Source organism: Theropithecus gelada, unplaced genomic scaffold (assembly GCF_003255815.1).
Source record: "Theropithecus gelada isolate Dixy unplaced genomic scaffold, Tgel_1.0 HiC_scaffold_16022, whole genome shotgun sequence".
Lineage (NCBI taxonomy): Eukaryota > Metazoa > Chordata > Mammalia > Primates > Cercopithecidae > Theropithecus > Theropithecus gelada.
This window is the reverse complement of record NW_020257794.1, coordinates 4,138-16,190: the sequence shown is the minus strand read 5'-3', so window position 1 is coordinate 16,190 and position 12,053 is coordinate 4,138. Positions and strand designations below refer to the sequence as shown.

Sequence of the window (12,053 nt, the reverse complement as noted above, 5' to 3'; positions counted from 1 at the left end):
AATATTCAGCTGATAGGCATCAGCTGAGTCTCACTGGCTATTAAAATACTGAAAATGTCTGCAGTGATCTGTCAGCCACTCCTCTCCCAAGCCCACTGAGTGCCACTGTCTACTCCTCCGGATGATCATCTCCTATGTTCCTCCCTGTGCCTCCCCTGTGATTTTGGCACAACCTGGTTAACAGGATCCTGCTCCAACAATGTGAATCACTGATGTCTGTTATGAGTGGTCTACCTCCATGTCATTGGTGGAGCCATGTAATCCACCCCGTTTTACCTATTTGGACTATAATCCCTTCTCTGAGACCCCTAAATACCTAAACACATTCCCCCTCCTCCCCCAGCCAAGGTCCACGAGGAGATTGACAGAGTGATCGGCAAGAACCGGCAGCCCAAGTTTGAGGACTGGGCCAAGATGCCCTACACGGAGGCAGTGATCCACGAGATCCAAAGATTTGGAGACATGCTCCCCCTGGGTGTGGCCCACAGGGTCATCAAGGACACCAAGTTTAGAGATTTCTTCCTCCCTAAGGTACTGTCCCCCACCCCACTCAGACTACAGGGACGTCCAGCCTCTCTCTGTATCCCCAGCATCCCACCCCCATTAGAAGCTTTCTAGACCCTGTCCCACTCCCTCAATCAGTCAAAGAAGACTTCCCCCACCACCACATCCATTCCACCTTCCCACTTAGAGACTCCTGAGTCCTGCATCTCCCCAGACTTTTTGTGTCAGGAGAATCAACCCCATGTTCCCAAACTTCCTGTCTTAAGAAATAGGAGCCCCTTTTCCATTAGGCTTTTTGCCTTAGGGACACAAGTCTCAGGTCCCCCAAGTACCCTGCCTAGCAGGACATGGACCCCATGTCTCCCAAACTTCCTGTTTCAGAGACATGAACTTTCTATCCCCCAAAACTCCTCCCTCAGAGGACCCCAACTCCTCCATGCCTGCCACTTCCCCTTACCTGGGGCACCCTAGTTCTCCCTCCAGCCCCTGTGTACTTTCACCAGTCCCCAACCTGCCTGATCACACACACCTTCCTCCTCCCTCCCAGGGCACCGAAGTGTTCCCTATGCTGGGCTCCGTGCTGAAAGACCCCAAGTTCTTCTCCAACCCCCAGGACTTCAATCCCCAGCACTTCCTGGATGAGAAGGGGCAGTTTAAGAAGAGTGACGCTTTTGTGCCCTTTTCCATCGGTAAGAGACCACTGTTTGCCGCCAGGCCACTGCTCACACCAGCAGGAGCCTCCCTCACCCAGCTCCCCTCTCTGTGGTGTAGCCTGGTATTTCTCCAGCTTGGAAGTTCCTGTTAGAATCTACCCTTAAGCCACCAGCTGATACTACCTTAACCACCAACCACCCAATACCTGCGCCCAGGTAAAAGGGAAGGAAGCATCTTCCCCCATAGATTTATTTGTCTAGGGTCACACAGCAGATTCTTCAGATCCCTGAAAAGGAGATAATGACACAGCACAGCAGTCATATTTACAAGTGTGTCTGGCAGGTAGGGGCATCTAAACCTCCCATTGCTACACCTGGCATGGATCATCCATCTCTGATGGATGCGTGACATTATGCCTTTTTCAAAACCCGTAGAACTGTACAACACAGAGGAAACCCTAATGTAAACTATGGACTTTGGTCAGTAATATCAATATTGGTTCACCATTGTTATATCTCTTATAGAAAGAAACTGAGGCTTCTCTGAAAGTCTCTCAGGCCATAATATTCCACCTCTCCTCCCTGGGAGAGCCACAGCTGGAGGTCGGTAGTGGGGCGAGGCTGCACTGAGAGTGGGCTTCACCTCCACCCCTCCCGCCTCTCCCCCTCAGGAAAGCGGAACTGTTTTGGAGAAGGCCTGGCCAGAATGGAGCTCTTTCTCTTCCTCACCACCATCATGCAGAACTTCCGCTTCAAGTCCCCCCAGTCGCCCAAGGACATGGACGTGTCCCCCAAACACGTGGGCTTTGCCACGATCCCACCAAACTACACCATGAGCTTCCTGCCCCGCTGAGGGAGGGCTGTGCTGGGGCAGGTCTGGTGGGCGGGGCCAGGGGCGGGGCTCACGGGAGGGGCGGGACTAAGAATGGTTGCAGGATAGGGGAAAGGAAGACTAGGTGGTTAGAGGGAAGAGAAGAAACAGAAGGGGCTCAGTTCACCTTGATGATGTCCTTCGGAGCTGGGATGAGAGGAAGGGAAACCTTATAGTATGCTATGGAGAGTAGTAATAATAGCAGCTCTTATTTCCTGAACAAGTACCTCCATGTCAGCTTTGTTCAAAAAGCGTTGCACGCTCACCTCACTTAATTGCCGCAAACCTCTGCAAAGGGGAACAGCACTCATGCCCATTTTACACGTGACAAAGCTGAGACTCAAAAAGTTGTCTCTATCTGATGTCTCACAAAACATATGCGCCCAGAAAATCTTTGAACACAGATCTGTGCCCACAGCCCTCTAGAAAGATTCTTAAAAAGCACCCTACCTTATGTAAAACAGCTTAGTATAGCATCAGACGTCCTGAACATCCCTGTCCTGAGGGTTTTTCCAGAGACCTGAAGGGTGGCTGTCCTACCTTCACTGCACACTTGCCCACACTCTCACCTACTCAGCATGCTTTGAATACCGGGGTGCAGTCTGAGCTCACTACCAGGTAAGGCCACTGTGGCCCACTCAGAGTCAGTACAGGGACACAATGAGACATGAATGGACATACAGAGTCAGTCCATTGACAATTCTTTTGCACAGCAGAAGTTTTTAATTTTAATGACTTTCTGTCATTGTATCTCTTAATGAAGAAGTTGAAGGAGAGAACCACTTTCAGAGAATGCCGAGAGAACTCTGGATGAAGACGTACCATATGCATGTGTGTGATGATGTGCAGGTGTGCATGTGAGCATATGACTGCATATTCTTCTCCGTGTATGCATGAAACACATTCCACTATGTGTTTCTGAAGGTGGGGCTCTCCTGATGGATCTGGGGTCCATTGTAAGACCCAGTTAAGAGTTTCACAGTCACTGCCCACTCTCAAGGAAGTTAGTTTATGTCCCCCTTAGAAGCTGCCTTACGGCATTCACGAAAATTAACTCTAAGTTTATCATAGACCTAAATGAAAAGTGAGTATAAAATTTCTAGAAGATAATACAGGAGAAAATCTAGATGACCTTAAGTTTGGTGATGACTTGTTAGATACAACACCAAAAGAACAATCCTTGAAAGAAGCAATTGATAAGTTCTGTGTCATTAAAATTAAAAATTTCTGCTCTGCAAAAGAATTGTCAAGAGAATGACAATACAAGCTGCAGACTGGGAGAACATATTTGCAGGGAACATATCTGATAAAGGACTTACATTCAAAATACACAAAGAACTGTTAAAACTCGACAATAGGAAACAACTCAATTAAAGAATGGGCAAACAATCTGAGCAGACACCTCACCAAAGAAAATATACACATAGCAAAAAAGAATAAGGAAAGATGCTCCACATCATATGACAGTAGCAATTTCAAATTAAAACAATAGTTTTTTTTTTTGTTTTGTTTGTTTGTTTTTTTGAGACGGAGTCTCGCTCTGTTGCCCGGGCTGCAGTGCAGTGGCCGGATCTCAGCTCACTGCAAGCTCCGCCTCCCGGGTTCACGCCATTCTCCTGCCTCAGCCTCCCGAGTAGCTGGGACTACAGGCGCCCGCCACCTCGCCCGGCTAGTTTTTTGTATTTTTTAGTAGACACGGGGTTTCACCATGTTAGCCAGGATGGTCTCGATCTCCTGACCTCGTGATCCGCCCGTCTCAGCCTCCCAAAGTGCTGGGATTATAGGCTTGAGCCACCGCGCCCGGCTAAAACAATAGTTGTATACCACAACCCACCTATTAGAATGAGTAAAATCCAAAACTGACAACACCAAATGCTGACAAGGAGGTGGCTCAACAGGAACTGTCATTCATTGATGATGGGAATGCAAAATGGCACAGCTACTTTGGAAGGCAGATTGGAGATTTCTTGCAAAGCTAAACATATTCTTACCATGTGATACAGCAATCATGTTCTTCTGTATTAACCCAAAAGAGTTGAAAACGTATAGCCATACAAAAAATTTCTGCACAGATATTTATAGCAGCTATGTATTCATAGTTGCCAAATCTTGTATGTAACCAAGATGTTCTTCAATAAGTGAATGGATAAACGAACTGTGTTATGTTCATACAATGAAATACGGTTGGGCGTGATGGCTCGTACCTGTAATTACAGCACTATGGAAGGCCAAGGCACGTGGATCAGTTGAGGTCAGGAATTTGAGACCAGCCTGGCCAACATGGCAAAACCCCATCACTACTAAAAATACAAAAATTAGCCAGGCATGGTGGCATGCGCCTGCAGTTCCAGCTACTTGGGAGGCTGAGGTGGGAGAATTGATTGAACCTGTGAGATGGAGGTTGCAGTGAGCTGAGATGGAGCCAGTGCACTCCACCCTGGGTGACACAGTGAGACTTTGTCTCAAAAAGCAAGCAAAAAAAAAAAAAAAAATCTATCTATCTATCTATCTATCTATCTATCTATCTATCTATCTAGATATCTATCTAGATATATAGATATAAAATTTGGCAATAAAAAGAAATCAGGCCTCAGAAAGACATGGAAGACCTGAAATGTATATAGCTAAGTGAAAGAAGCCAGTCTGAAAAGGGCACATACTATGTGATTCCAACTATATGACATTCTGGAAAAATGAAACTGTGAAGACAGTACAAAGATAGTAGTTGCCAGGAGTTTAGGGAGGAGGAAGGATGAATAGGTGTAGCACGTGGTTTTAGGGCAGAGAAACTATTCTGTGTGATACTGAAATGGTGCATAATATTATGCCTTATTCAAAACCCATAGAACTGTACACAGAAAAAATAAAACAATATAAACTACAGACTTTGGTTCATAATAATATATCAATATTGGTTAATCATTGTAACAAAGGTACCATACTTATAAAAGATGTAAGGGGAAAAAGAAGTATATTGGAACTTTCTTCCATTCCAAGATGGTCAAATAGGAACAGCTGCAGTCTGCAGCTCCCAGAGAGATTGATGCAGAAGACGAGTGATTTCTGCATTTCCAACTGAGGTACCTGGTTCATTTCATTGGGACTGTTCAGACAGTGGGTGCAGCCCATGGAGGGTGAGCCAAAACAGGGCGGGGTATTGCCTCACCCGGGAAGCACAAGGGGTTGGGGGATTTCCCTTTCCTAGCCAAGGGAAGCCATGACAGTGTGTACCTGGAAAATTGGGACACTACCGCCCAAATACTGTGCTTTACCAACAGTCTTAGCAAATGGCACGCCAGATTATATCCCATGCCTGGCTTAGCAGTTCCCACACCCACGGAGCCTTGCTCACTGCTAGTGCAGCAGTCTGAGATCGAACAGCGAGGTGGCAGCCTGGCTGGGGGAGGAGAGTCCACCATTGCTGAGGTGTGGGTAGGTAAACAAAGCATACAGAGAAGCTCAAACTGGGTGGAGCCCTCCTCAGCTCAGCAAGGCCTCAGCATTCTACCTCTGGGGGCAGGGCATAGCTAAGCAAAAGGCAGCAGAAACTTCTGCAAACTCAAACGGCCCTGTCTGACAGCTCTGAAGAGAGCAGTGGTTCTCCTAGCATGGTGTTTGAGCTCTGAGAACGGATAGACTGCCTCCTGAAGTGGGTCCCTCACCCCGATGTAGCCTAACTGGGAGACACCAGGAGGGGCCGACTGACACCTCATACAGGTGGGTGCCCCTCTGGGATGAAGCTTCCAGAGGAAGGATCAGGCAGAAATATCTGCTGTTCTTCAGCCTCCACTGGTGATACACGGGAAAACAGGGTCATGAGTGAACCTCCAGCAAACTCCAACGGACCTGAAGCAGAGGGACCTGACTGTTATAAGAAAAACTAACAAACAGAAAGGAATAGCATTAACATCAACAAAAAGGACATCCACATCAAAAACCCCATCTGCAGGTCACCAACATCAAAGACCAAAGGTAGATAAAACCACAAAGATGAGGAGAAACCAGAGCATAAAACCTGAAAATTCTAAAAGCCAGATCACCTCTTCTCCTCCAAAGGATCACAGCTCCTCACTGGCAACAGAACAAACCTGGGCAGAGAATGACTTTGATGAGATGACAGAAGTAGGCTTCAGAAGGTCGATAATAACAAACTTCTTCAAGCTAAATGAGGATGTTTGAACTCATCACAGGGAAGCTAAAAACCTTGAAAAAAGATTAGACAAGTGGCTAACTGGAATTAACAGTGTAGAGAAGACCTTAATGGAGGGAGCTGAAAACCATAGCATGAGAACTACGGGACACATGAAAAAGCTTCAATAGCCGATTCAATCAAGTGGAAGAAAGGGCATAAGTGATTGAAGATCAAATTAAAGAAATAAAGTGAGAAAACAATGTTGGAGAAAAAAGAGTAAAAAGAAACAAAGCCTCCAAAAACTATGAGACTATGTGAAAAGACCAAATCTACGTTTGATTGGTATACCTGAAAGTGATGGGGAGAATGGAATCAAGTTAGAAAACACTCTTCAGGATATTACACAGGAGAACTTCCCCAACCTAGCAAGGCAGGCCAACATTCAAATTCGGGAAATACAGAGAACACTACAAAAATACTCCTTGAGAAGAGCAACCCAAAGACACATAATTGTCAGATTCACCAAGGTTGAAATGAAAGAAAAAATGTTAAGGGTAGCCAGAGAGAAAGGTCCGGTTACCCACAAAGGGACACCCATCAGACGAATAGTGGATCTCTCAACAGAAACTCTACAAGCCAGAAGAGAGTGGGGACCGATATTCAACATTTTAAAGAAAAGAATTTTCAACCCAGAATTTCATATCCAGCCAGACTAAGCTTCGTAAGTGAAGGAGAAATAAAATCCTTTGAAGACAAGCAAATGCTGAGAGATTTTGTCACCACCAGGCCTGCCTTACAAGAGTTCATGAAGGAAGCACTAACCATGGAAAGGAACAACCAGTACCAGTCACTGCAAAAACATGCCAAATTGTAAAGACCATTGACGCTAGGAAGAAACTGCAGAAAGTAATAGGCAAAATAATCAGCTAACATCATAATGACAGGATCAAATTCACACATGACAATACTAATCTGAAATGTAAATGGGCTAAATGCCCCAATTAAAAGACACAGACTGGCAAATTGGATAAAGAGTCAAGACCCATCAGTGTGCCATATTCAAGAGACCCATCTCATGTGCAGAGACACACATAGGCTCAAAATAAAGGGATAGAGGAAGATCTACCAAGCAAATGGAAAGCAAAAAGAAGCAGGGGTTGCAATTCTAGTCTCTGATAAAACAGACTTTAAACCAACAAAGATCAAAAGAGACAAGGCCATTACATGATGGTTAAGGGATCAATTCAACAAAAAGAGCTAATTATTCTAAATATATAAGCACTCAATACATGAGCACCCAGATTCATAAAGCAAGTCCTTAGAGACCTACAAAGAGATGTAGACTCCCACACAATAATAATGTGAGACTTTAACACCCCACTGTCAATGTTAGACAGATCAATGAGACAGAAGGTTAACAAGGATATCCGGGAATTGAACTCAGCTCTGTGGACCTAATAAACATCTACAGAACTTTTCACCCCAAATCAACGGAATATACATTCTTCTCAGCACCACATTGCACTTATTCCAAAATTGACCACATAGGTGGAAATGAAGCACTCCTCAGCAAATGTAAAAGAACAGAAATCACAACAAACTGTCTCTCAGACCACAGTGCAATCAAATTAGAACTCAGGATTAAGAAACTCACTCAAAACCACACAACTACATGGAAACTGAACAACCTTCCTGAATGACTACTGGCTAAATAACAAAATGAAGGCAGAAATAAAGATGTTCTTTGAAACCAATGAGAGCAAAGACACAACGTTCCAGAATCTCTGGGACACATTTAAAGCAGTATGTAGAGGGAAATTTATAGCATTAAATGCCTACAAGAGAAAGCAGGAAAGATCTAAAATCGACACCCTAACATCACAATTGAAAGAACTAGAGAAGCCAGAATAGACACATTTAAAAGCTAGCAGAAGGTAAGAAATAGCTAAGATCAGAGCAGATGAATGAGATAGAGACAGAAAAAACCCTTCAAAAAATCAATGAATCCAGGAACTGGTTTTTTGAAAAAATCAACAAAATTGATAGATGGCTAGCAACCCTAATAAAGAAGAAAAGAGAGAAGAATCAAATAGATGCAATAAAAAATGGTAAAGGGGATATCACCACCGATCCCACAGAAATACAAACAACCATCAGAGGATACTACAAAAACCTCTATGCAAATAAACTAGAAAATCTAGAAGAAATGGAAAAATTTCTGGAAACATACACCCTCCCAAGACTAAACTAGGATGAAGCTGAATCCCTGAATAGATCAAAAACAGGCTCTGAAATTGAGGCAGTAATTAATAGCCTACCAACCAAAAAAAGTCCAGGATCAGATGGATTCACAGCCGAATTCCACCAGAAGTACAATGAGGAGCTGGTACCATTCCTTCTGAAACTATTCTAAAATAGAAAAAGAGGGAATCCTCCCTAACTCATTTTGTGAGGCCAGCATCATCCTGATACCAAAGCCTGGCAGAGACACAACAGAAAAAGAGAATTTTAAACCAATATCCCTGATGAACATCGATGCAAAAATCCTCAATAAAATACTGGCCAACAAAATCCAGCAGCACATCAAAAAGCTTATCCACCATATCAAGTTGGCTTCATCCCCGGGATGCAAGGCTGGTTCAACATACACCATCATATAAACAGAACCAAAGACAAAAACCACATGATTATCTCAATAGATGCAGAAAAGGCCTTTGACAAAATACAACAGCCCTTCATGCCAAAAACTCTCAATAAATTAGGTGTTGATGGGATGTTTCTCAAAATAAAAAGAGCTATTTGTGAAAAACCCACAGTCAATATCATACTGAATGGGCAAAATTTGGAAGTATTCCGTTTGGAAACTGGCACAAGACAGGGATGCCCTCTCTCACCACTCCTATTCAATATAGTGTTGGAAGTTCTGGCCAGGGCAATCAGGCAAGAGAAAGAAATAAAGGTATTCAATAGGAAAAGATGAAGTCAAATTGTCCCTGTTTGCAAATGACATGAGTGTATATTTAGAAAACCCCATCATCTCGGTCCAAAATCTCTTTAAGCTGATAAGAAACTTCAGCAAAATCTCAGGATACAAAATCAACGTGCAGAAATTACAAGCATTCTTATACACCAATAACAGACAGAGAGCCAAATCATGAATGAACTCCCATTCACAATTGCTACAAAGAAAATAAAATACATAGGAATCCAATTTACAAGGGATGTTAAGGACTTCTTCAAGGAGAACTAGAAACCACTGCTCAACGAAATAAAAGAGGACACAAACAAATGGAAGAACATACCATGCTCATGGATAGGATGAATCAATATCATGAAAATTGTCATACTGCCCAAGGTAATTTATAGAGTCAATGCCATCCCCATCAAGCTACCAATGACTTTCTTCACAGAATTAAAAAAAACTATGTTAAAGTTCATATGGAACCAAAAAAGAGCCCGCATTGCCAAGACAATCCTAAGCAAAAAGAGCAAAGCTGGAGGCATCATACTACTTGACTTCAAACTATACTACAAGGCTACAGTAACCAAAACAGCATGATACTGTTACCAAAACAGAGAGCTATACCAATGAAACAGAACAGAGGCCTCAGAAATAACACCACACATCTACAACCATCTGATCTTTGACAAACCTGACAAAAAGGAACAATGGGGAAAGGATTCTCTATTTAATAAATGGTGCTGAGAAAACTGGCTAGCCATATGTAGAAAGCTGAAACTGGATCCCTTCCTTACACCTTGTACAAAAATTAATTCAAGATGGATTAAAGATTTAAATGTTAGACCTAAAACCATAAAAACCCTAGAAGAAAACCTAGGCGATACCATTCAGAACATAGGCATGGGCAAGGACTTCATGTCTAAAATACCAACAGCAATGGCAATAAAAGCCAAAATAGACAAATGGGATCTAATTAAACTAAAGAGCTTCTGCACAGCAAAAGAAACTACCATCAGAGTGAACAGGCAACCCACAGAATGGGAGAAAATTTTTGCAATCTACCTATCTGGCAAAGGGCTAATATCCAGAATCTACAAAGAACTTAAACAAAATTACAAGAAAAAAATCAAACAACCCCATCAAAAAGTGGGTGAAGGATATGAACAGACACTTTTCAAAAGAAGACATTCATGCAGGCAACAGACACATGAAAAAATGCTCATCATCACTGGTCATCAGAGAAATGCAAATCAATACCACAATGTGATACCATCTCACACCAGTTAGAATGGCGATCATTAAAAAGTCAGGAAAGAACAGGAGCTGGAGAGGATGTGGAGAAGTAGGAACACTTTTACACTGTTGGTGGGAGTGTAAACTAGTTCAACCATTGTGGAAGACAGTATGGCGATTCATCAAGGATCTAGAACTAGAAATACCATTTGACCCAGTGATCCTATTACTGGGTATATACCCAAAGGATTATAAATCATGCTACTATAAAGACACATGCACAGGTATGTTTATTGTGTCACTATTCACCAAAGCAAAGACTTGGAACCAACCCAAATGTCCATCAGTGATAGACTGGATTAAGAAAACGTGGCACATATACACCATGGAATACTATGCAGCCATAAAAAAAGGATGAGTTCGCGTCTTTTGTAGCGACGTGAATGAAGCTGGAAACCATCTTTCTGAGCAAACTATCGCAAGGACAGAAAACCAAATACAGCATGTTCTCACTCACAGGTGGGAATTGAACAATGAGAACACTTGGACACAGGTAGGGGAACATCACACAGTGGGGCCTGTCATGGAGTGAGTGAATGGGGGAGGGATAGCACTGGGAGAAATACCTAACGTAAATGACGAGTTAATGGGTGCAGCACGTCAACATGGCATATGTATACATATGTAACAAACCTGCACGTTGTGCACATGTACCCTAGAATTTACAGCATAATAAAAATAAAATAACATAACATAAAATAAAAAAGAAGAAGAGAATTAAACCTAAGTAAAGTACTTAGAACTAATTGCTGGCACATTGCTGTTAGTTGCTGTTCTCCCAAGCCAGAAGCAGCACAGACAAGTTACCACCAGGGGGCGCTGTATTCTCCCAGCTTCACGGGTTACACCGGCTCAACAGTATGGCGGAGCATCACAACAGCCCTGAATTTGAATCCTGCTCTGCCACTGCCTAGCTGAGATCTTTTACTACCTGCCTAGCTGAGACATTTACTAGCACTAGGCCTCTTTATTCATTTCAGTTCATTCCTTTTTTTCTTCTTTTTTTTTGAGACACTCTCACTCTGTCGCCCAGGCTGGAGTGCAGTGGCACAATCTCGGCTCACCACAACCTTCACCTCCGGGGTTCAAAGGATTCTCCTGCCTCAGCCTCCCGGGTAGCTGGGATACAGGCACCTGCCACCACCTCTGGTAAATTTTTATATTTTTAGTAGAGATGGGGTTTCACCATGTCAGCCAGGCTGGTCTTGAACTCCTGACTTCCTGTGATCCACCCACCTCGGCCTCCCAAAGTGCTGGGATTATAAGCCTGAGCCAATATGCCCGGCAGAAAGTTAGTTTTCTTGAGAGGTGATGAAGACTTGAGGCCACGTCAACCATACCTGAGTTAGAATTCCAGTTCCAGCACCTACAATCTATATTTCCTTTGATAAATGACTTCACCAATCTGCCTTTCAGTTTCCTCCTTTATCAAATGAGTATTTTAACAAAATCTCTATATAACATATGGCAATCACGATGGATACACCATGAGGATTCAATGTGATACTGTAGGAAATCCTTTAATGCAAGACTTGGCATGAAAAGCAACTCCTATCAACCTTAAAATATTAAGACTAATATTAAACTAATACTTGGGGGCAGGAAGATCACATGAGGGCAGTTCAGGACCAGCCTGGC

At 43.2% G+C, this 12,053-nt stretch overlaps 1 protein-coding gene across 1 annotated transcript; it reads left to right on the top strand.

The window, feature by feature from the left end:
- Positions 1–343: 343 nt before the first annotated feature.
- LOC112617314 (cytochrome P450 2A13-like) lies at positions 344–2,010 on the top strand (the record flags this gene model as incomplete). Its single annotated transcript, XM_025374071.1, has 3 exons — positions 344–531; positions 1,052–1,193; positions 1,829–2,010. Coding segments are annotated over 3 exons (512 nt in total), but the record flags the coding sequence as incomplete, so codon positions are not given.
- Between the last annotated feature and the right edge of the window lie 10,043 nt (positions 2,011–12,053).